Consider the following 26442-nt stretch of genomic DNA (forward strand, 5'->3'; position numbering starts at 1 on the left):
TGCCCATTCCCCCAACTCAAATCCTATCAAGTGCATATTGAATGCATTTCAGAGATGTACTGCAACATATCCATATGCACCAATGACCATCAAGCAGCTGACAGTCATACTGATGGAGGAATGAAACATCCCACCACAAGAAATCATTACCAACCTTCTGGCCAGCAAGGGAGCATGTTGCATAGCATATGTTTCTGTCCATGGTGATCACACACCCTATTTCAGTTTTTGCATGAGCATATCATGGTTCACACAATCAAAAGCCTAAGTCATATATTTTAAAGTAATAAGTGTTTACAAAATTTATTGTATATTATATGCTTATTTTTTTTTTTAAATTACTGGCAATAATGAGTTGAGGCAACAATTATTTACCCATGTTTCATCTCCTTTTTTGTGATATGGCTTGATAATACCATGTTTAATTCTGTCTGGGAAAACACCAACTCAGATGAACAGCATTTTATGTAGGTTGGAACTTAAATAGTGGCAACACTGCCATGGAGACATTATGCAATGGAATCTACTATTGTCACTGATAGCACACATTGTTGATATATCTACCTTACCTCTGAGCAAATGGACTCGCCTGTCCCATGTCACCAGTGTAAGCACAATCAAGGGAAACACAGTCACAGTGTCACTATGGTTCAAAACAGGAACAACAGATTTGGATCAAGATTGAATGTGCCAGAGGTTGTACAGCATGACAGTCTCATTAAGGTCTTCAAGAGGCATGAAGTGAATTAGCATTGCCGTACAGAACAGTGGCACATTGGATAAAAGCCTTCAACAAAGGTTGGCAAATGGTGGCATACACGCATCGGGCAGGTCGTCCTAGAATCTCTGAAGAAGAAGGGCAAGATGTTGCTGCGTTAGTGTACAATTATCGATGCCATACGATTTTTGAGCTCACCCATGAAACCGTATTAGCACATATGACTGTGCTTTGCATCCTGAAGGAATGCCTGGGCATGCAAAAACTTTCATCACAGTGGATTCTGCATGACTTGATGGAAATGCAGAAATGGATGTGCTTCGACATTGCTCATACGCACTTGGAGCACTATGAGCACGAAGGAGAGGTTTTCTTATGCTGTATCATAACTCTAGATGAGACATGGGCCACATCGTATGAGCCAAAACTGAAATGCCAGTCCAATCAATGGTGTAATTATGGTTCGCCGCAAAAGTCGAAAGTGCGTCAGAGCCCCAGTATGGTGGAAGTTATGGTGATTCTCATATATGATTGTGATGGTGTTATCTTAATTCGTTATGTTCCTCCATGGCAGACCATCAGTGCACAGTATTACCATTCATTTTTGGAGCATCATCTGCTACCAGCTTTGAGAAAGATGTGGCAACACTTTCTGTGCAAGCCACACATCATTTTGCATGACAATGGGCAGGTGCCTACAGCTCAAGCTGTGGCTGCTCTGTTTGACTGGCAAGTACTGTACCATATTGTATCATCCACCATTCTCCCTGGACTTTAGTCCTTGTGACTTTGATTTGATTCTGAAGATGAAGTGTTAGTGAGTTCAAATTTCATTGAATGGTTTTTAACAGTTCCTTGTGATTCCACCTTGTGCACAAGAGCAATAATTGTGGTCACAATGCACTTTAAAGTGGTCAGCTCACATTCAGTGGGGTTGCAACCAGACTGTATCTTGTGGGGATGGTTGAATCAGCTGAGGCATGTCAGCAGTGTCAAAGGCTGTCAAGGATGCTATTCCCTTGGACATCACACAAAAAACTGTTGTTTTTTACCACAGAATGGTGTGAATGAGCACCTCAAGGGAAGGAACAGTTTCAAGACACCCTTTACACCACATCCTGATATCTTTTTGTGTCAATCCTGAGTGATGGTGTCTGAAATGTTTTCCTGTGCCACCCATAAGAATACCATCTGATTTCAATTCTGGATGTTGTGATTCTCACTTCCATCATAGATGTGTAAAGAGAAGGGTTGAGATGTGGATGCAGTGGGTGTAATGCCTTTCCTATCAAGTGACCTGTCCATGATGGTGCTGGGCAGAATTCTGGTGAAACTTAGTGCCAATATGACATCATTCACCCACCCATCATTCTGAGGTCTGGCTTCTTTTTTGCATGTGTCTTCACCTTGTTTGAAGAATCACTGCACCCAAGGGTGATGTTGCAGGGCTCTACATTTTTGCATGATTACAGAGGAATGTTGTAGGCAGTTTTGAGCCAAATTCCACACTTCTGCTTCACAATTGAGGAAAATGGTCTTCACAATTGGAGAAAATGGTAATGCTTCAAAAAAGTGATCCTTCAATTATTCTGAATAGTGTACTTTCTACAGCACCAATCATTAGGGTTGCATCCTGTTTCATTCATGTGGCAAGGATGCCTGATTAAGTGTGTCTGCACCAACTTTTGTTAATCTAATCTTGTCTTCATGATGTCCATTCAAGCAACAGATGCTTGTATATTTCTAGATTTGTCACTTAATACTGGCTCTAGAAACTTTGTAAGTAGGTGTTTAGCAGTGTAGTCGAGGTCTATTTCGAAATGTCTGCCAACACATTTGAGAAATATTTTAGATTGTGTAACACAAGCATTTTGTAAGAAATATTTTTTGTAACTGCCCCATGAACCATGGGCATCACTGAGGTGGGGTGCCTCAGTGATACAGATAGCTGTACCATACACTGAGCAGCTATAACATTATACCACTGACCTACTATTGATGTAAGCCTGTCTATGCAATAGCAGCATCACCGGGTGAGGTATGACTTCTAGTCAGACACACACATGGTGCATGTCGTATCAGTGAATGTGCTGTCCATGTTTAGAATGGGGAAGACACATAATCTGAGTTTTACCAAGGTCAGTTTGTGATAACCCAGAGGCTGAGCACAAGCATTTCAGAAACTGCTTTATTTGTCAGTGGTTGAGGAGTTCTGTGGTGAGTGTCTTCAAAACATGGGAAAACTAAGGTGAAACCAAGTCCAGACATCATAGAGTTGGGTGGCCACCCATCATTACAGGTGTCAGATATCATAGGATGGGCATACTGGTAAAACAGGACAGGCAGCGAAGGGTGGTGGAATTAACGTCAGGCTTTAATACTGCGCAGAGTAATGATGAAACTCTCATTTGACCATTGGCACTGGATAGCATAGTGTTGCATGTTCTGATGAATCGTGATACCTTCTTCATTGTGTTGATGTGAGGGCACAAATTCTCGATCTTTCAGGTAACAGTTAATCAACGCTTGTACTGTGGGATGAAGATGAGGTGGCTGTGGCTTCATTATCCTCTGGGGGGCATTGACATGGGCATCCATGGGTCCAGTGGAGCTCATGCAAGGCATTGTGATAGCCAAGGAGTATTGTACACTGGTTGCAGACCATGTACACGCTTTTATGACAATCAAGTTTCCTAATGACAGTAGCATTTTTCAGCAAGATAATGCACTATGTCACAAAGCCAAGGGTGTGATCTAAACCTGATCAAACACATCTGGGATGTGATTGAATGTGTCATCAGAGTTCATCCCCTCTGTCCCTCCCCCCCCCCCCCCCCCTCCATTGATTTATGGGATTTGCATGACTTGTGTTAGCAGATGTGGTGCCAACTCTGTCCAGCATCCTACCAAGGTCTCATTGTTTTCATGCAATGGTGCATCGTCACTGTTATCCATGCCAAATGTGGACATAGCAGCTGTTAGGTAGGTGGTCATAATATTCTGGCTGATCCATATAGATACAACCACAACATAGGGCTCTCTGTGGAGAATCCTGGAAAGGGGCAACAGCCTTTTCAGTACTTGCACGGAAAACAGTCTGGATGATTGACTGATGTGCCCTTGTAACATCATCCAGCATGCCATTGCTATATTGGTACTGCAAATGGCTAAATGTAAGGAGATGCTACAGCTGCTACTTTTCCCAAGTTCATGCAGCTCTACCAAATGATGGCATCCTGTTGGGTATCATATTAGAGAGGTAAAATAATCCCCAATTCAGATCACTATGTAGGGTCTTTTCAGGAAGATTTCATCATCAAGAGAAACAAAAATTATATTCAACAGATTGGAGTGTAAAATGTTGTAGACTATAATCGGGTAGGTACACTAGAACATTTGAAAAACGATGGCAGGATGAATAGGACATCTGGTCAGGTGAGTGCAGGATCACAAACACAAAATCAAATAGAGGTAATGCAAGAGTAGGTCTAATAATACATGAGAAAATATGAATGTTGTAAGCTATTATGAGCAGCATAGTGAATGCTTTATTGTAGCTAAGACATACACAAAACCAACATCCACCACATTACTACAAGATTATATGCCAGCAAGCTCCACAGATGATGAAGTGATTGAAAGAATGTATGATAAAGTAAAAGAAATAATTTAGATAGTTAAGAAATAGGAAAAACATTGTTATGGATGACTGGATTTTGGTAGAAAGAAGAGGTAGGGAAGGAAAAATAGTGGAAGGAAGCAGACTGGAGGAATGTAATGAAAGAGGAAGCCACTTGGTAGAATTTTGTACAGTGCATAATTTAATCATTGCTAATACTTGTATCAAGAATGTAGGTTTTATACATCAAATATACCTGTAAACACTAGGAGATTTTGGATCGATCATATAATGGTAAGACAGAGATTTAGGAACCAGTTTTTAAGATATTTGCATGGGAAAATGTGGACTCTGGCCATAAGTTATTGGTTATGAATTATATATTAAAACTGAAGAAGTTGCAAAATGGTACAAAATTAAGGAGATAAAACCTGGATAAGCTGGAAGAATGAGAGGCTGCTAAGACTTTTAATGATTGACTGAAACAGGGGAAATGACAGCAGAAGACGAATGAGTAGCTTTTAGAGATGAGGTAGTGAAGGCAGCAGACAATCAAATGGATACTTCCCTCCAACACCATCTTTCCTGAATTGCGCAGATCGGAACTTTCCCTGCATACATCCTATGTTCCTGTAAGCCTCCTAGCTTCAATCATATTTAAGTCACTGTCCCCACCTATCCAGCCCCTTCCCTGTTCCCATTGCAGCACAACACACAGCCATCATTTCATCATCATCATCATCATCATCATCACACCCAGTCTTTTTACTTCTCCACTTTTCTGCTACACCCTCCCCCCCCCCCCCCCTATTCCCCTCCCCCACCACTCGCCTGCTCTCAGTCTAACCTACACCACTTCACTATCTGCTGCCCCCACCATACTATCCCTCCCCTCACCACTCCAGCCTCCTCCTTAGCCTCATACAGTCATTACTCCCATCATGCACTGGTGCTGCTGCTCGCATGCAGTGTGGTTTCAGTTGCCTGAGACTGCAGTCATATGTGTGAGTTGCATTTGTTTGTTTGTGTGTGTGTGTGTGTGTGTGTGTGTGTGTGTGTGTGTGTGTGTGTGTGTGTCATCTATTGTGGCTGAAGGCCATAATGGCTGAAAGCTTTATTTGTGACAGTTATTTTGTTGTGCCTACCTGCGACTCAGCATCTCCACTGTATGGTGAGAATCTACTTTCTTTTTATAATATTGTTACATTCCGTCCTGGATTTTTCATTTTTTGAACTCTTAGTTTAATAACTAATGGTTATAAAGCACTGACATGAATTATTTACAGAAGAATGGAAACAAATGGTAGAAGCCAGCCTTGGGAAGATCAGTTTGGGTTACAGAGACATGTCAGAACAAGCTAGGCAATAGTGACCCTGCAATGTACCTTAGAAGATACAGAAAGGCAAACCTACCTTTATAGTATTTGTAGTCACTGAAGAATGAAACAAAGAGGAAGTGCAGCAAAGCTAAGATGAAACCGCTGCGTGAAAAATGTGAAGAAATCGAAAAGGAAATGATTGTCACAAGGACTGACTTTGCATATGGGAAAGACAAAACAACTTTTGGTGAAATTAAAAGCAAGGATGTTTACATTAAGAGTGCAGTGGGAATTCCACTGTTAAATTCAGAGGAGAGAGTGGATAGGTGGAAACAGTACACTGAAGGCCTCTATGAGGGGAAAGAGTAGTCTGATGTGCTAGAAGAAGAAACAGGAGTTGATTTAGAAGAGATGAGGGATCCAGTATTAGAATAAAAACTTAAGATCAAATGAGGCAGAAGGATAGATAAAATGTCAACAGAATTTAAAAATCATTGGGGGAAGTGGCAACAAAATGACTGTTCATGTTGGTGTGTAGAATGTATGAGTCTGGTGACATACGATCTGAGTTTCAGAAAAATATCGTCCACACAATTCTGAAGACTGCTAGAGGTGACAAGTGCAACAATGATGGCACAATTGGCTTGACAGCTCATGCATCCAAGTTACTGACACAAATAATATACAGAAGAACAGAAAACAAAATTTAGGATGTGTTATATGACAATCAGTTTGGCTTTGGGAAAGGTTAAGTCACCACAGAGGCAATTCTGACATTGAGGTTGATAATGGAAGCAAGACTAAAGAAAAATCAGAACACATTCATAGGATCTGTCGAACTGGAAAACGTGTTTGACAATGTAAAATTATGTAAGATGTTCAGAATTCTGAGAAAAATAGGGGTACACTATAGGGGGAGATGAATGATGTACTATATGTACAACAGCCAAGAGGGAATAATAAGAGTGGATGGTAAAAAACGAAGTGCTCAGATTAAAAAGGGTGTAAGACAGGGATGTCATCTTTAACCATTACTGTTTAATCTGTATATCAAAGAAGCAATGACAGAAATAAAAGAAAGGTTCAGGAGTGGGATTAAAATTCAAGGTGAAAGGATATCAATGATACAAGTCACTGATGACATTGCTACCCTGAGTGAAAGTGGAGAAGAATTTCAGGATCTGCTGAATGCAATGAATAGCCTAATGAGTAAAGAATATGGACTGAAAGTAAATCAAAGAAAGACAAAAGTATTGAGAAGAAAGAGAAATGAGAACAGCAACAAATTTAACATTAGGTTTGATGGTCACAAAGTAGATGAAGTCAAGAAATTCTGCTACCTAGGCAGCAAAATAGCCAATGATGGATGGAGCAAGGAGGACATCAAAGCAGACTAGCACTTGTCAAAAGGGCATTCACATTCCTGGTCAAGAGAAGTCTACTAGTATCAAACACAGGCCTTAATTTGAGGAGTAAATTTCTGAGAATGTATGTTTGGAGCACAACATTGAATGGTAGTGAAACATGGCCTGTGGACAAAACTGGAACAGAAGAGAATTGATGGATTTGCGATGTGATGTCAGAGACGAATGTTGAAAATTATGTGGACTGATAAGACAAGAAAAAGAGGGTTATGCACAGAATTGGAGATGAAAGGAATATGTAGAAAACAATGACAAGAAGAAATGACATGACGATAGGAGATCTGTTGAGAAATGAGGGAATGACTTCCATGGTACTAGAGGCAGCTGTAGAGGGCAAAAACTTTAGAGGAAGACAGAGATTGGAATACATCCAGCAAATAATTGAGGATTTAGGTTGCAAGTACTACCCTGAGATGAAGAGGCCGCGGGGAAAAAAAAGGAGAGAGAGAGAGATTTGGAGAAAGCTTTTGACAATGTTAACTGGAATACACTTTATACTTCTGAAGATAATAGGGATAAAATTCATGAAGCAATTGGTTAATTAGAATTTGCACAGAAATCAGACAACAGTTATGAAATTCAAAGGGCATGAAAGGGGAACAGTGGCTCAGAAGAGAGTGAGAACTATCCCCAATGCTATTCATTCTGTACATGGAGCAAGTTGTCAGTGAAGGAAAGCAAGGAGGAATTTGGGAAGGGAATTAAAGTTTTTGGAGAAGAAACAAAAACTTTCTGGTTTGCCAATGACACTGTAATTCTGTCAGAGATAGCAAAGGACTTGAAAGTGGAGTTGAATGGACAGCGTCTTCAATGGAGGATACAACACGAGCATTAACAAAAGCAAAACAAGAGCAATAGTTGAAATAAATCAAGTGATGCTGAGGAAATTAAGATTAGAAAAAGAGATGTTGAAAGTAGTAAATAAGTTTCACCATTTGGGCAGTAAAATAAATTGTGATAACTGAAGTAGAGAGGATATAACATGCAGAGTAGCAACGTCCAGAAAAACCTTTCTGATGTCTTGAGTATAGCCTTGTGCAGAAATGAAATATGGATGATAAGTGATCCAGAAAGAAAGAAAACAGAAACTTTTGAAATGTGATACTACAGCAGAATGCTGAAGATTGGATTTATTTATTTATTGGTGCTGTGAATCTAGGACTGTACAGTGTACACAAGATATTGAAACCATTCATTAATTACAATACACATTCCTTGATTTTTTCCTTTTTTGTCAGACATCATTTTAACAAAAGATAGAATTATACAATAATTTCTTACTCTACACATTTTATAAAAACAGTCTTAATCAGTGAGGCAGTTTTGTTTTCTAGGTATTCCCTTACTCTATAGAAGCAGTGCTCAACCAAGTAATCCTTCACAGTTGATTTGAACTTGGTTAAGTCCATTATTACTTTTGTGATTTGGGCAGTGCATTGTACAATTTGATGCCATGGTGGAGTATGCCTTTCTGTAATAGTGCTGTGTTTGTCTACTGTACATATACATAATTTATTGGTCTTGTGTGGTAGCTATGTACAGATCCATTACGGGTGATGCTTGGACTTTGCTGTTTAGTTTTTCTTTAAAATAGTTACAGTTTAAAGTACATAAATACATGGAAGTGGTAGTATTTTATTTTTCCTAAATAGTGTCTTGCATGATGATGTTTGATGTAACCCTTGCATTAATCCAATAATCTTTTTCTGCAATCTAAATGATTTCTGACTAGCTTCACAATTTCCTCAAAACACTACACCACATTTCAATATTGAATGAACATAAGCAAAATATATGGTCCTGAGATCATCATGTGATATGCAGTTTCTTATTATTCTCATTACAAAACATGTTTTGCTCAGTTTTTTGTCTGCATAGTCCAAGTGTGTATCCCATTTCATGTTTTGTTGACTCCATACACCAAGAAATTTTGTACTCCCATTTTTTTTCAATTTTTTGTCCACTTATTTCTACAGGAGGATTTTCTGGGGTCCTATTCTGGGCGGTGAAAATACCCATTGCAACAGTTTTTTTAGGTGTCATCTACAAATTGATATAGCTTACTGTTTTTACTGTTTATCTGTAAATTTTTTACATATAATTCGAAGAGACATGAACCCAATACGGAACTTTGGAGAACTCCGAGTTTGACCACTAACAAACCTGACTGGTGAGTTTTGACTGTCCCATTTACTTCATATATTATCTCTATGAGCTGTTTTCTTTCAAGTAGGCATGATTTAATACAGTTATGTGCTGCTACCCTAATACCCCAGTTCCGAATATTACCTAGTAATTTATCATGATTGATGGTATCAAATGCTTTTGACAAATCTAGGAATATACTTGAGTTATGTTCCTGTCTATCTAGGGCCAGTAGAGTTTCATATAGAAAAGGAAAGATTGGTGATTTCTCCTAAAACCATGTCGAGATGCTGTTAGCATATTATATTTATCTATGAAATTTGACAATGTTTTATAAATGAGTATCTCTAGAATTTTAGAAAAAACACAAACAATAGAGAAACTGGTCCACAGTTTGAAACTTCTTCCTGGCTTCCTTTTTTGTGTAGTGGTTTAACTTTAGCTATTTTTAAACTTGTTGTAAAGCTGCCAGTTGAGGAAGACAGGTTTACAAGATACGTCAGTGGTTCAGAAATTGAGTCTACAGATTTTTTTATAACAAAATCTTGTACGTTATCTATTCCTAATGAATGTTTTGATTTTAGAAGCTTGAGATGAAGAGGCTTGCACAGGATGAATGGAGTTGCGTAAGACCAATCTTTGGGCTGAAGATCACAACAACAGCACATACTTTGTAGACTGATAGCTTTTTTTCCAGAATGATATAAACAAACTGAAGTTTGCTTCCTGCTTTAACTGTGATTTAGTTCCAGTGACTGAATAATTTTTCCATCCTTACAAGTTGTTTGTCTATGTGTATGAGTTGATTGATTCCAGTTATGCCTCACTGATACTGTAGTCATAGCATACTATGGACCTTCATTTTTATGACTCCTGGCAATTTTATGATTTATTATGTTTGTTATGCTGGACCAGTATGTGGCCATGTGCACATCATCAATGTCACACTGAAAGTATCATATGAAGAGGCTTTAGACATGTACTACTAATGATTGTATATTCATGTATGGCAACACATGCCTTACATTGTTATACAAACATTAAGTGCATATTGTAACGTATGCTTTTTTGTAGTGCATATCTTAAGGATTGTTGATATGACATAATGGTACTTACAGTGTGGTGCTCAAAATAGGCACATTGTTGATATTGGTTCAATGTAATAAAATTTTAAAATAAATTCTGTGCTGCTAATGTTGATTATTAGTCATCAAAAGTGAAGTCCACATGTCTTGCATGAGCTCTAGAGCAGCAAGAATATAAAACATAGCATACTGCAGTTCTATATTTTCTGAAGTGCACAATTTTACATTTCTGAATAATTATAAATTATCAGTCATTGAACCACTTCAAAATCTTATCAAGATGTGACCAAATATTTGTAAACCTTTGTTCACATAGTTCTTCATGGTAGATAATTGCATCATCTGCAAAAAGTTTGAAGTGGAAGGCCACAAAAAGAAAACATGAACATCGAGTGTGCTAACACACTTACCTAAGGCATGCATGAAGTTACTTGTACATCTTTCAGTAACCCTCCATCCAAGATAAAAAGCTGCATCCTACCTACAAAGGAATCCTCAGTCCAGTCATCTAGTCACAAATGTTGTTTGATACCCAATATGATCATACTTTTACTGACGAGTATGGTGTGGTACTGACTCAAAAGCTTTTCAGGTGTCAAGTAATACTGAATCTACCTGACTGTCTTGATCCATGTAATTCAGGGTATCATGTGCGAAAAATGCAAGCTGAGTTTTGGGTCACCCATATTTTTTCAATCCATGGTGGTTGGTATGAAAGGGGTCATTCTGTTCAGGAAACATCCTTACATTTGAGTTCAGAGAATGTTCTAAGCTAGATTCAATAATATTGGATGACAGTTTTACATATCATATTTGGAACCCTGTAGATAAGTGTGATTCATGCTTTCTTCCAATTAATGGGCACAGTTTTTTGTTTGAGTGATCTATGGTATGTTGTGGTTAAGAGAGGGGTAACTCAGCTACATATTCTTTATAGAATCTTAAATGGACTCCCTAGAGTTCCGGAACTTTGTTCAGTTTTCATGATTGCAGCTGCTTTTCATAGCATTTGTAACACAGGCATGAACAGCACTCAGACAAGTAATTCTTTCAGAGCAACAGTTTTTAAGGTAGACTATGACTTTGATACACAAAACAGTATCTTTTTCAGTCGCACCAAGTGTGTTTCTTACAGCTTTGCAGGCTGTATTTTGCAAATACTTATTGAGTTCCTCAGTTTCTTATACATTTACATGCTTACACTTATTTGACTCTTTTTATTAAGTCATGCACTGTCATAATAAATGTTATTAGTTGAGCTTCAATATGAGAGAGACAGTTAACTATAGGATTTACACTGACATCAAAACTGCAACTGATATTTCATCACTAATGTGATTTTATTATAACAATATCACAAAACAGATTAATGGAATTAAAATAGTAGAGAGTATTTGTGTTCTATATTTAGCTCAATTGTATCACATAACTTACTTTGATCACTAGTACGCAGCCTGATATCTGGATTGAGGGTAAGCAACCAGTATGGTAGACCACCCTGTAAAAGAAAACTACAAATTGGGCAAAACATCTTACACTTAGATTAAAATACTGAAAACATATTTTTACTATTAGATTCACTCACAAGTGAGTGCATAAACTTGGTGATATTATCCAATGTTTGTATTACAGTTAATCAGTAAAAAGACAGAATGGATGGGTTTCCCATTTATAGGCACAGACCATATTCTTACATGATAATTCCAATCTATAGCACATTTCTCATAAACATATCAAGTAATATCCTCCTGTGTAATGGCAAATACATTCCACATAAAGTTATGGACTATTTCAGATTACATTTTGTGCAGTAATAGAATGACATACAATCAGCAGAATCAGTCCTATTTTTAAACTGATAGACTTTCATTCTTCCTTTCCGGTATGACTTCTGAGCAAGAATCATCAACTTTATGAACCTCCTTATACTCAGGCAGACATTCCTGGAAGAATTTAGCCTTGTTGGTCTGATTACTCTTCCTGCAAGCACTAAGGAACAATGATGTTCATAATTAAAATACCAGAAGAAAAAATTACATTCATTACTCTGCATTATGGATATCTGTAGCATGAAAATGGGTGCACAATGCTGGATGTAAAATTTTTTGTAGCTTAGCCAGTGACAGACAGCAAAGTAAAATTTGAAAACAAACTGAGAAAGCTCTTCCTTGACCACTCCTTCTATTCCATAGAAGTACTTCTATTATTGTAGTGAGCAAAAGATGGTGGATAGGAATTACTGTCTCACATCTGTATATTTAATTGAAAAAAGAAAAAGAAATGCTCATAAACGTTCAGCATCTACAAATTAATTTGTGATGTGAAAGTAAAACTAATTAACTAACAGATGGCAACAAATCTGCAACCTTTGAAAATAAAATGTGTGTCAACACATCAATATCCACAACATTTTCAATATTTCCTGTACTTTCATTGTTCTATCTACAAATAAATTACTGTCTGCAATGTACTTTCCTGTACATAGGCATCCAGGATCACACCTGGCCCAAGTTTCACAGCCTGTACACAACACCTGTTATTCTCACTGGTGAAGATACCACTGTACCTAAATCAATATCATGCATGTTGCTAGTAACACGCTCATTTACTTTAACAGAGCAAACATTACTTGATATGGCACTACAGCATATTCAAACTCTAAATTCCCACAAGGTACTGGAGCTAATAATCCCACAATCTTACTATTTTCTGCACAAATAATCTTACACTGTCAACTCCCCCCCCCCCCCCCCCCCCCCGGTTTTTACTTCCATGCAAATACCACTCTTATTTAATCTCTCAAGTCTCCCTATATGCACAACATTTCTTATCCCAAGATCAATGAGATCATTCATTGTCTCTAGTCCACCACTTGTTCCATATTTTTCACCTCATCTTCACATAAGCAGAGGTAGGTACACGGGGCACATGTGCATGTTCCTTACCATAGCATCCAGTTTCATAGACATACACATATTATTTTCTTTCAGTGCAATTAACTGAACTGAAAAAGTTCACAATGTTTCCTCAAGGGCACTCCCCTGTGTTTTCAACCTTTGCATGGTTGATCCTCTATCAGTTACATAAAAAAACAAATGACAAGAGAACAAAATAGAATGATGAGAAGGGCACTTAAATATAATATCAACATGACCCTTCTTACTGTAACTTAGTTCCTTCACCTGAGTGGCAGCACATGATTACTGCTTTACACAAAAACAATTTGCCATACTCCTTGCTCACAACAAAATACATTGTCTATTCCAAACAGTGCAATGTAACATAACTTTTTAACAACCCTCATAACACTATCTGAGTCTACTTTACCCAAATTGTGCATATAAACGTAATTACAACTCTGGTAGAAGACCCCTGACTTGCCATGATGCTTGCAAGAGAAACAAAGATCCTGCAGTCATCCCACTGCATGTTGATGCTGCAAGTTGTAGCTGCAAATTTAGAGGTGGTGGCAACCACTTATGACACTACTTGTAGTGGCAATGTGAATGGCCATTATGGTAATAGGTGGGGCTGGTAGGCAATATGGTTGGGATATTTGCAGTTCACCACCCTGAGCTTTACTACAGTGGGCTGGTGGCAGCTGTCAGGTGGTGATACATAATGGAAATAGTACTGGTTGAATAATCTCTTTATTTTGTAAGAATCTACAGCATGCAACAGTTACCCAGCAGATAGACAGCATGTAACTTCTCTCCTCAAGTGATGGTGGTAGCTGAATAGGTTATGCCATAAGCATGGCAGCTATAATTCTGAATCAGCTGTTCAGTACAAAATGTACCAGGCTAGGCAGGATTGAACCATAGTCCCCAGCATTGATGATGGTGGCAGAGTGTGCGCACCACACCGGGCGATGGTGGATGGCTATAATGTGTATCCTCATGGTGTGATCAACAGCGACAGTATTTGCCCACTCAGGCAGTTAAGGCTGGACAGCTAGATGGCCAAGGTTTGAACCCTGATCTACCAGGAAGGCAGATACCAGTAACTCAGTGGGTGGCCCACTGGTGGAAAGGCTCCAAGGTGGCAGCATCCAGACAATGGCTAGTGAAGACAATGTATGATGATGGCAGCTTGCTGACTCATCTCAGCTTGATGACTTGTGGACGTCCGCTCATGGCTAGTGGCTGACAATGATAGCATAAGGCCAGTCTAAGTTGGGCAGTATGTATGCAAACTGAGTCTGCTAGTGTTTCTGAAGTTGCAGTGCTTCTCATGTAAAGGCCAATGGTGCCAGGTGTAATCGTTGGGCAATCATGACATCATTTGCCCAGTTTTCGCATCATGTCAGCCCTGCCACAAGCCCATTTTGTGCTGTAATGTGTAGTAACTCCTCCATTTGGAGGCCCTGGGTGGTATCATTTGCAGTGTGAGCTTACTGAATACATTCTTCTGCGTCATCACACCTAGTTACTGAGGTGTCTAGCAAGCCCCCCCCCCCCCCCCCCCCCTTATGACACCAATTTACTGAGATGATCACTAGAGTTGTACACTTTGCCAGTTGGAACCAATATGAGGGTAAGAGAAAAAGCCATGTGAAAGTTGATCTTTCACAGCACACAGTGGAGCTTGTGAGACATTGTTCTGGCTCGTGGAGACTTCTGCCAATGACGTACTGTGGGAAGGTACAATGATGCATAGCACTGCAAGAAGGGTTCAATCTGTAATTACCTTTCAAGTAAGGGGAGTAATTGGAGCTATTTATCAATGTAATGGGTTTGGTAATATGATAGGTGGCTTCTGCATGAGCACTGTCTTAGGGGATATATTTTTCTGGAAATATGTAGTGCAACTTTGTCAAAGAATTCTGCTTAATGACCCAGAGTGATGAATAAAGAGGCCACAATATAAATGAGGAGAATTGCTGAGCATCAGAGTAAATTCATTCGCCATTAAATGTATGTAAAAGCAATTTGTTAATAAGAAAGAGTTTTGTTATACTATTTTACTAGTTTTTTGCATGATGATTCAATGGAGTAAATTATTTGTTTACTCAGATCAGAAGCATATACACAGGATTCCATAAATTTGCAATTTCAGGTAAGAAACTGGAATGAATTTATACACATACACACACCAGAATTGAAATAAAAGAGTCGTTACCCAGAAACAAACAACTGGTACAGCATTTTTTTGTGCCTCCTCCTTGTTGCCAGAATCAGATCAACATAAACATTGACACAGATTTTTTTGTCTGTATTTCTCCATATTCACAAACTGTTGACCCTTGTAAGTATCCCCACTTCATTAGATTGTAATGTCTATAGGTGAGAAATGAGGAAATCTCAGTGGATAAACAGTAAATCAAGAAGGATGCATTAGCCCAGAACAGATGCTCCAGCAGTACCATGAGAAACAACACAGTAAATTCATGACAATGGATGTCTCAATTTCTGGTATCATTGTGATTCCAACTCTATTTTGCGCGATCCACTTTAGATGGACAACAGCCCAATCACTTGAGCTCCCAGCGCATCAGTTTCCGGTAGACTGGATTAATATTAGAAAATAGCAATTAATTTAATATGCAGTCAATGAACTTTGTGGTTAATGCTGATTTAGAATAAGAAGAATCAGAGTATATTGTACAAATATGTCACACTATTAAATTTGGTGTTAAGATTTTTCCAGAAATGTTAACATATGATGATCAAATTGACTGTATCTCCCAAAGGAGACAGAAAGTTTGCACCATGGTTCTGCCTTGTGAACCAAACAGCTCTTGTGATCAACTCAGGAAAACAACATTGTAAGGAGGATGTCACAAGACACCTCAGTAACTATATGTACTGTTGCAAGAGAATGTATTCAGATAGCTGACACCGCAAAAGATGCCTCTAAAAGAAGGAGTTCTACACATTGAAGTACCAACAGGACCTGTTATGATTTAAAGGCCAGGAACACTGCCATTTCAGAAAAACTATGGACCAAGCTTGTGTACACACTGCCTATTTCAACAGCCACAATGCAGATATCACCAGCTGCTAGCCATGAGGGGAGGTCCATGCCAGTAATTAAGCTGAGAAGAAACAACAAGCTCCCACTGTCATGCTTCATTTACACTAGCTGCAGGCCACTGCCTGTACTGCAATGGCTACACCGATCTGGCACATCTCCACCAGTGGACCAGTCACTGTGTGGCTATCATCTGCTGTTGGCTGCCTTGCTGGTGGTCTGAGATTTGAGCCTGAACCATCTAGCTGTTCGGTGACCTCTTCTCAAGCAAGCAAATACTGTGGACATTCTTCGCCCTGTGTGAGCATATATTATCAGCATTCACCATCACCTGGTGTGAGTACAAGCCACTGCCATCATCCACACTGTGGCCCGCATGTGGTTTGATCCCATCTGGTCTAGTACACTGCATGCTGAGCAGCAGGGATGGGCCAGTTGCCATGGGTACCTTACAGTGTCCGATATGTGCCACTCAGCTCCATTCTCAATTCAGAGCTACAGCTGCCATGCTGATGGCATCACCTAGCCCGCTGCCATTATTACTTGTGAAAAGATGCCATATGCTGCCTATCTACTGGGCCATAGCTGACACTGACAACATTTGCTGATTGAAGCCAGCCATATCATAGGGGCACTAGCAACCTACTGATCTACCATCTTCACTGCTGTATGTTGTTGTGAAATAAAGAGATTAATCAACCAAACCAATGCCTGCTACCACACCATTGCAGCCAGGCCCAAGATGGTGAACTGCAAGGCATCCTGACCTGTCACAGCAAGACTCTCCACCCGCTGTAGCAGTCACTCACCCTGGCCACTGTATCTCTTGTAATCCAAATATCAAGTTTTATCTTCTAATGATTTCCAGCAGTAAGAGGACTATTTTTGTTTCCTTTCCACATTACAAGTGTGAACTCAAACTATTCTTGATTCCATCTGTATTTTCTTTCCAACATGTTTCATTTGAGCTCATACCCCTTAATTAATTTTTTATAAGTCTTAGCACTCTGTCATCTCAAATGACAGTTTCATTTTACTAACAAAAATATCTTTCTTGGGCAGCATAAAATCAACCATTCACTTTATGATATGAAGTATGTACATTAGTTCACAGCAATCATTCTGCCATCACCTATTAAAAATAAAAATTTATGTTTTTTAAGATGTACTGCTATAGCAGAATCAGAAATGTTAAATTGTTGTTGATCAAGGTAACTCCAAGTGGAAGAGTTGCAGCATGACAGTTGTTCATTTGACTAATCATTGATGCATACACAATATTCAAACGGGTTTCTGTCTTTCTTAATATTTGTGTTACTACCCCTAGTTACAAATAATAAGGAACACTAACTTACCATATCTCTTTCTGCACAAATATAAGGTCCAACTCTGAGAATCACTAACAGTCCCTCTTCTTGTGCAATGTCAATGAAATGTAAAAGATCAAGATCTCCACTGAAAATGTATTCCCCAGGTTCCGGAGCATGCTGACTCCACTCAACGTACCTGTGGGTTATTTGATTAAGTATTTCAATTTTTTATAGTTAACAAAATATTGTGTTTGTTTTGATAAGTAATGGTAATAAGAAAAGAATACAAAATGAGCTGGGAATGAAACCAATACATTTTCTGTACAAAAACATTGAAAAATATGAGATAAAACTATTACATACAAACATATTCTGTAAATTTTATTAAAGATAAATTTCATTGCGGTAACAAATGAGAGATGCACAATAACAAAAATCTATCTGCATATGTGTGCTAGCCAAATGTAATGTTCAATAAATGCTTCTGTTACATTACTTGTTTAATATAAAGAAATTGTTGTTAATTAAAGGAACTTTAAATTTATTTTTAAACATACCTCTTTACATTTTTTTTTTATATCTGTGGATGGATTAGGAAAGGTATTTACAGCTTTGTAATTTTCTTGTCTCTTAGCTAAAGTTAGAATCCATAAAGGATAACACAAATCATTATAATTTACTATTGTAATTGTGAAGAGCAATTAAAATGATGGGAACTGTTGGTAAGAAATTTCATAATAGTGTAAATGTGCTTTTTTGTTAATGCTGAGATCTGTTTAAAAAGATGGCTACAAGATGTAAACAGTTAAACCCCATACAGTTCTAAATTACTTATTTTTATCCATAAATATCTTTGGTCCAGATGAAGAGTTAGCCCAAAATACTGTAGTGTAGGACATCATTGAATGGAAATATTTTAACTTACTGGCCACAATGGTTAAGGCAGTGGACTCCCTTTAAAGGAGAACAGAGTTCATATCCCTGTCTGAACATATGTATTTAGTTCTATTCCAACTGTGTTACGTGCAGTCCTGAGCTAGTACAATACTGGTGTATAATTAAAAGGTAGTGTTGTTGCATATTTTCTGCAGAAAGAGATGGTGAATATAGTGTGTATTGCCACTCGAGTGCCAATAGCTGAACATAGATATTTCCACTCTGTGCGCATCCTCAACCACAGAGATGGGTACATTATATTTAATAATTCAGAAATAATCATGGAGAAACTAAATTGTTTTATGTATTCAAAAACAATAGCTATTACATAGGCTATAAAGTATGTGGTGAGTTTGAAAAAAATTGTTTACAAAAGACAGTTATAATATTATGAAAATGTGATGTTTTGATTTATTTCTCACAGTCAGTTTTTATGGGAAACCTGTAAATGGCAATGGCACCATAGATTTTTCCAATATTTACTGAAAAATTTATGGGTTTCACAGTCTCTGCCTGCTGACACTGATCTGAGGCAAGAGAGTCGGGGGAGGTTAGGCTTAACTAAACCTCGGGGTTACTTAGACCAGCACATAAATTAACTATTCACAAGAGAAAATTATTTTTTTCCTACCATGAATTCATTCAGAGTGCTATATGACCTTAGATGGCTGCTATATGTCAGCTAAATTCTTTGATATACACTGTCCAGTCACATTAATGCAACCATCTGTCAAAAGTCAATGGCAATGGCAATAGCCAACTTTTACAGAGTGAATAGCTGTGAGACATGCAGAAAAAGATTCAGTGAGGTTCTGGAAGGTACTGATAGGGATGTGGAACCGTGCCAACTCCAATGCAATGGCCATCAGTACTAGGTTCCTCGGTTGAGGATCTGTGACACAAACAGCTTGATAGAGGTGGTCCCACAGATTCTAAATTGGGTTTAAACCCAGAGGTATCGTGAACTCATCCTAGTGCTCTTTGAATCATATAACATACACATTGAGCTGTGTGACACATTGCATTGTCCTGCTTGTAGATGCCATTGTGCTGATTAAAAATAAACAGCATGTAGGGGTCGACATGGTCCACAACGATAGATGCATACTTGTGTTGACCCATTGTGCCTTCCAGAATGATGAGGTCACCCGAGAACGACCTCTGGCCAGACCCCTCCGACAATTGTTGCAGGGTATTTACTTTCACAAGTTTCATGCCACACGGCAATGGCCATCTGTCCAATGGAGCATTAAACGTACTTCATCTGAAAAGTTAACCTGTCACTCTCAGTGGATGTCCAGTTGTGGTACTGCTGTGCAAATTCCAGCCTTTGTTGCCAATAAACTGCAGTCAGCATGACTGCACGAACCAGGCACTTGCTGTGAAGGCCCAAATGCAGCAACTTTCACTGAACGGTCACTGAGAAGACACTGTTGGTAGCCCCTAGGTTTATCTGTGTGATCAGCTGCTCCACAGTTGCATGTCTATTCGCCCATGCACATCTCTGCAGGCTTTGTTCACTTCTCTCATCTATTGCCTGTATTGCACCACAGCTGTCTCAGCACCAGTCATGGCTAGTGTCATTTTGTCATGCATGGTATGCTTTAACAATGGTGGCACAAACTTAGCCATTTTGGAAACGTTCCACCCTTGGCCAAAAAGCCAATGACAATGCCATTCTGAAAGTCAAATAAATGGCTCTATTTCCACATTACAACAACAACTGCACTGTTCTCTACATCCAGCTGACACACTTTATACATCCACTGTTAGTGCTGCTAACTGCCATCTGTGAGTGGTTACTGCATCAAATGTAAGCAGTGGTCACATTAATGTAACTGGGCAGCGCATATAAAAATGTTAAATCCACTGGTAAGAGTAAATTTTTTAACATCTAACAAATTCTCCTAAAGTTTTCATTACTGATAGTGCACTTTTTTTTTATGGTACTCTATAGAATATAATCTGTGCATGGAGCCATTTTGCCAACACTGCGAAGATTGCAGATAAAGTGAAGAGGCAGATAACTGGAACACCAAAGTTTGAGGTTAAGTAGAAAAATTCAATTAATCCCACTAAATTGCTGATGAATTAATTCAATAAGTAATTTCACAGGAACCCCCACTATTGCCTCCAGAATTACCATACATGAAAGCACAGGCCTCGTAGGTGTAGCCCATCCTTTGGTGTTCACTGTCTCCAACATCTTAAAAGGTCTTAGTGTCAGTGGTATTGAGCCTTTCAGTTAAACATATTTACTGACCAATATTTTTTTGTCAACCTATGTACGTCCGCAGCTCGTGGTCGTGCAGTAACGTTCTCGCTTCCCCTGCCCGGGTTCGATTCCCAGTGGGGTCAGGGATATTCTCTGACTTGTGATGACTGGGTGTTGTGTGATGTCCTTAGGTTAGTTAGGTTTAAGCAGTTCTAAGTTCTAGGGGACCGATGACTATAGATGTTAAGTCCCATAGTGCTCAGAGCCATTTGAACTATTTGAATCAACCTATGTAATGGGCAGACTTCTGCCAGTTCAGCAGCAAACTGCAGGTAACTCACTGGGAGAAGTTGCAAGCAAACCTGAAGATGGCAATATGGAAAACCTTGGACATCAGACAGAAGCTCAGCAAACAGAAATTATTCATCCTCAACAAGTTTGGCCATATCTTAAGACCGGTGCATGGAAAACAATATGAGGTAGAAAGAAAGGTAAATCAACTGTCGTTACCAGTACACCAGCTAACCAACAGTTAGACACAGCAGCAAAAGCCAGAAGATCAAAGAAATTGCAAAAAAGCATACATTAAATGAAGTAAAGCCATCACTAAAATGCCAGAAACTGGTTGCCAGCAGCAGCAACTCTTGACAATGCTGATCATGTCCAGTACTCCAGTACATTGATTCCACTGATAATGACTTGCACATACAGTGAAGTGCCAAAGTAATTGGTATAGGAATGAGTATTTAAATACAGAGATATGTAAACAGGCAGAATGCGGCACTGCAGTCGACAATGCCTATAGAAGACATCAAGTGTCTGGAGCAGTTGTTAGATCAGTTACTGCTGCTACAATGGCAGGTTATCAAGATTTAAGTGAGTCTGAATGTGGTGTTAACAGTTGGAATACGAGTGATGGGACACAGCATCTCCGAGGTAGCGATGAAGTGGGGCTTTCCCATATGGCCATTTCAAGAGTGCACCGTCAATATCAGGAATGCAGTAAAACATCAAATCTCTGACATCGCTGTGGCTGGAAAAAGATACTGCAAGAATGGGACCAACGATGACTCAAAACAATCATTCAATGTGACACAAGTGCAACCTTTCTCCAAATTGTTGCAGATTTCAACACCAAGCCATCAACAAGCATCAGCGTGTGAACCATTCGATGGAACATCATCGATACGGGCTTTCGGAACTGAAGGCCTACTCATACATCCTTGATGCTCACATAACACAAAGCTTTATACCTTGCCTGGGCCCGTCAACACCAACATTGGACTGTTGATGACGGGAAACATGTTGTCTGGTCTGAGGAGTCTTCTAATTGTATCAAGCGGATGGACTCATATGAGTATGGAGACAACCTCATGAATCCATGGACCCTGCATGCCAGCAGGAGACTGTTCAAGCTGGTGGAGGCCCTGTAATGGAATGGAGCGTGTGAAGCTGGAGTGATATGCGACCTGTGACCTGATACGTCTAGATACGACTCTGACAGATGACATGTACATTAGCATCCAGTCTGATCACCTGCATCCATTCATGTTCATTGTGCATTCCGACGGACTTGGGAAATTCCAGTAGGACAATGCGACACCCCACACGCCCAGAATTGATGCATAGTGTCTTCAAGAACACTCTTCTGAGTTTAAACAGTTCCACTGGTCACCAAACTCCCCAGAAATGAACATTACTGAGCATATGTGGGATACCTTGCAATGTACTGTTCAGAAGAGGTCTCCATGCCTCGTATGCTTACGGATTTATGGACAGCCCTGCATGATTCATGGTGTCAGTTCCGTCCAGCACTACTTCAGATGTTAGTTGAGTCCATGCCATGACATGTTGCGGCACTTCTGCTTGTTCGCAGGGGCCCTACACGATATTGGGCAGGTGTACTAGTTTCTTTGGCTCTTCAGCATAAGTGGTGCTGAAAATTTTGTAACAGTGAAGAAAGAGGCTTCATTTCTGTCAAATAGAAGGGAAAACTGCTGCGAATGGTTGCAGTTATGTTTATCAAGTTATTGAAATACACGATGGTGGCTGTGAAGCAAACTTTCCTAAGAGAGTTGCTTCTACTAACAATTTGAAGCTACAGAGGAAGGTGATACCTTTATTGCTCCAAATGAAATAATTTCTAAACTATCCAATCCAATACATGAGACCAGGACTCACTATTCAAAACATGATGTGGTTCCAGATTGATGTCGCTAGATTCATTGTGCAGTAATTTCGTTATTTCCACATTTTTTCATTGATATTCTCATAATAGTTTGTTTAGTATTGTTTCTAATGTTGTTGCAATACATTTTTATGTTTAGAGCCCTGTAATTTATTTATTTAAACAAAATCTCCAGTTAATCATCAGATACGGTCCAGTTAACACTGCCAATGAGGTTAAATGGTCCAAACATTGGGTCAAAATTCTTGTCCAGTCCTGTTAAATCTGTGGCAGATATTGCAAGAATGAAAGTCCCTTTAATTTTTTATATGTTTTCCTCTAGGTAAGCCTACATGAATAAAATTTTTAAAGAGACCCAATTTTAAGTAACATTTTAAGGGAAAAAAATAGGTACACTTAACCCTAACTCCCCTTACTATTACTGCAGGAGTCCGGTAAGTTTCCACACTAATTGCAAGAAAGGATGTGAGAATGGAAGCAACGCCGAAGTTCCCTGTTACGAAGCCGTATGCATGACCTAGTAAATTTCTGCATGTTACACTTATTCTTGACTGTTTGAACTTTGGCTCATTCTGTGAAAAAAAAATCACAGAATGTGATTTGCATATTTACTGTTGAAGTTGCATCTGTGTACATACACAGCCAAGGACATTACATGCATAAGTGTGCAGATGTTCCACAGTTGACTTTAGATTTTGTGATAGGATTAAATAGTTTCTTTGTGTTTTTAACACGATGTAAAAAAACAGTACTGTTGGGGTTACTTTAAATAGCATTGTAACTCTGTGCGCAAACTAATTCGTAGTATTAAATCAGCGCTTGTGGTTTAGTTGCTGTAGTAGATAGTGTAACTGACATATTGTGTTACATTTAGTTTTTGTTTTCAATAGCAGTATATATTATCTACATTAATCGTAAATTTACTCCATATTCGAATGTGGTGGTGGTAGTAGTAGTAGCAGTAGTAGTAGTAGTAGCTTTATTCATCCATGGATCTCTTTTTACAAGGATATAGGACATGTCAAAGTATTTACACGTTTAGACCAATTTAAAATAATATATATACACTCCTGGAAATTGAAATAAGAACACCGTGAATTCATTGTCCCAGAAGGGGAAACTTTATTGACACATTCCTGGGGTCAGATACATCACATGATCACACTGACAGAACCACAGGCACATAGACACAGGCAACAGAGCATGCACAATGTCGGCACTAGTACAGTGTATATCCACCTTTCGCAGCAATGCAGGCTGCTATTCTCCCATGGAGACGATCGTAGAGATGCCGGATGTAGTCCTGTGGTACGGCTTGCCATGCCATTTCCACCTGGCGCCTCAGTTGGACCAGCGTTCATGCTGCACGTGCAGACCGCGTGAGACGACGCTTCATCCAGTCCCAAACATGCTCAATGGGGGACAGATCCGGAGATCTTGCTGGCCAGGGTAGTAGACTTACACCTTCTAGAGCACGTTGGGTGGCACGGGATACATGCGGACGTGCATTGTCCTGTTGGAACAGCAAGTTCCCTCGCCGGTCTAGGAATGGTAGAACGATGGGTTCGATGACGGTTTGGATGTACCGTCTACTATTCAGTGTCCCCTCGACGATCACCAGAGGTGTACGGCCAGTGTAGGAGATCGCTCCCCACACCATGATGCCAGGTGTTAGCCCTGTGTGCCTCGGTCGTATTCAGTCCTGATTGTGGCGCTCACCTGCACGGCACCAACGACCATCATTGGCACCAAGGCAGAAGCGACTCTCATCGCTGAAGACGACACGTCTCCATTCGTCCCTCCATTCACGCCTGTCACGACACCACTGGAGGCGGGCTGCACGATGTTGGGGCGTGAGCGGAAGACGGCCTAACGGTGCGCTGGACCGTAGCCCAGCTTCATGGAGACGGTTGCGAATGGTCGTCGCCGATACCCCAGGAGCAACAGTGTCCCTAATTTGCTGGGAAGTGGCGGTGCGGTCCCCTACGGCACTGCGTAGGATCCTACGGTCTTGGCGTGCATCGGTGCGTCGCTGCGGTCCGGTCCCAGGCCGACTGGCACGTGCACCTTCCGCCGACCACTGGCGACAACATCGATGTACTGTGGAGACCTCACGCCCCAAGTGTTGAGCAATTCGGCGGTATGTCCACCCAGCCTCCCGCATGCCCACTATACGCCCTCGCTCAAAGTCCGTCAACTGCACATACGGTTCACGTCCACGCTGTCGCGCTATGCTACCAGTGTTAAAGACTGCGATGGAGCTCCGTATGCCACGGCAAACTGGCTGACAGTGACGGCGGCGGTGCACAAATGCTGCGCAGCTAGCGCCATTCGACGGCCAACACCGCGGTTCCTGGTGTGTCCGCTGTGCCGTGCGTGTAATCATTGCTTGTACAGCCCTCTCGCAGTGTCCGGAGCAAGTATGGTGGGTCTGACACACCGGTGTCAATGTGTTCTTTTTTCCATTTCCAGGAGTATATATATATATATATATATATATATATATATATATATATATATATATATATATATATATAGACTTAGTTAGAGCTAATTATTAGATTTACTTCTGATATACAATACGTTTTGTACAAATGAGTTATTAAATAATGTAATTCCACATTGTTTACTCATATCTCACTATCACTCAAAACACACTATGCACACATTATTTCATAACACTGGTGATCATGGTGATCTCTGTACAACTTCCCATTTGCTATCCTGAAAAACTGAGTCAGCATCCCTCTATAATGAGTGGGATGTTGAGCTCAGAAAGAGGAAGAGGGGTTAGTGTTGTGTTATGCGTAGCTTGGGGGTAAGTATTTGTGAAAAAGGAAAAAAAGAAGGGAAAAAACCATAGTCTGAAGGTGTTATGTGGAATGTTGGATGTTTTATAATAATAATTATTATTTATTTGTATAAATTTCTTTTAACCAAACCCATACTCTGTTTTATTTAAGTAATCCTTCAATGTATAAAATGTATTGCATAACAGCAACTTTTTAGCTGCCTTTTTAAATAAGTGTATTTTTGCAATTTCTTTACTCTCTATTGGTAATTTTTTGTACAGTTTTATTTCTTGGTAAAAAATGCTGTTTTGAGTTTTATGTTTACTTTTTTGTTTTTTTGTTTTTTGTTTTTTTGTTTTTTTGTTTTGGCAAATAGAAGTTGAGTGTAACTCTTGTTCCATGGTCATGGACAGAGCTATTTGTGCAGTAATTACAAATGTTAGTTTTGATATGTGCAACTGATTGGTAAATGTATTCACAAGGTGCAGTTAAAACCCCATGTTTTGAACCACTCTTCACAATGAAATCAACTACTATTTTTTGTTATTATTCTTATGGCTCTTTTCTGGAGTTTGAAAACTGTGTTCACATTTTGTGAATTTGTTCCCCAAAACAGAATGCCATAGCTAAGAACTGAGTGTGCATATGAATAGTACGTAACTAAAAGACACTGCATGTTACACACTGGTGATAGGAGTCTAAGGGCATAACAGGCTCA

The 26442-nt window shown here is 39.5% G+C and overlaps 1 protein-coding gene across 1 annotated transcript in view; it reads right to left on the bottom strand.

The window, feature by feature from the left end:
- Positions 1 to 26442, bottom strand: part of LOC126298123 (beta-galactosidase-like) — a 263518-nt gene that overhangs the window by 110543 nt on the left and 126533 nt on the right. The window contains exons 3-4 of the mRNA XM_049989441.1: positions 17639 to 17789; positions 11745 to 11808 (exon numbers count right to left, since the gene is read on the bottom strand). Of these exons, the coding sequence (XP_049845398.1) occupies positions 11745 to 11808; positions 17639 to 17789 (215 nt within the window). The remainder of the gene's footprint in view (positions 1 to 11744; positions 11809 to 17638; positions 17790 to 26442) is intronic.

The sequence above is a fragment of the Schistocerca gregaria genome, chromosome X (assembly GCF_023897955.1).
Source record: "Schistocerca gregaria isolate iqSchGreg1 chromosome X, iqSchGreg1.2, whole genome shotgun sequence".
Taxonomy (NCBI): domain Eukaryota; kingdom Metazoa; phylum Arthropoda; class Insecta; order Orthoptera; family Acrididae; genus Schistocerca; species Schistocerca gregaria.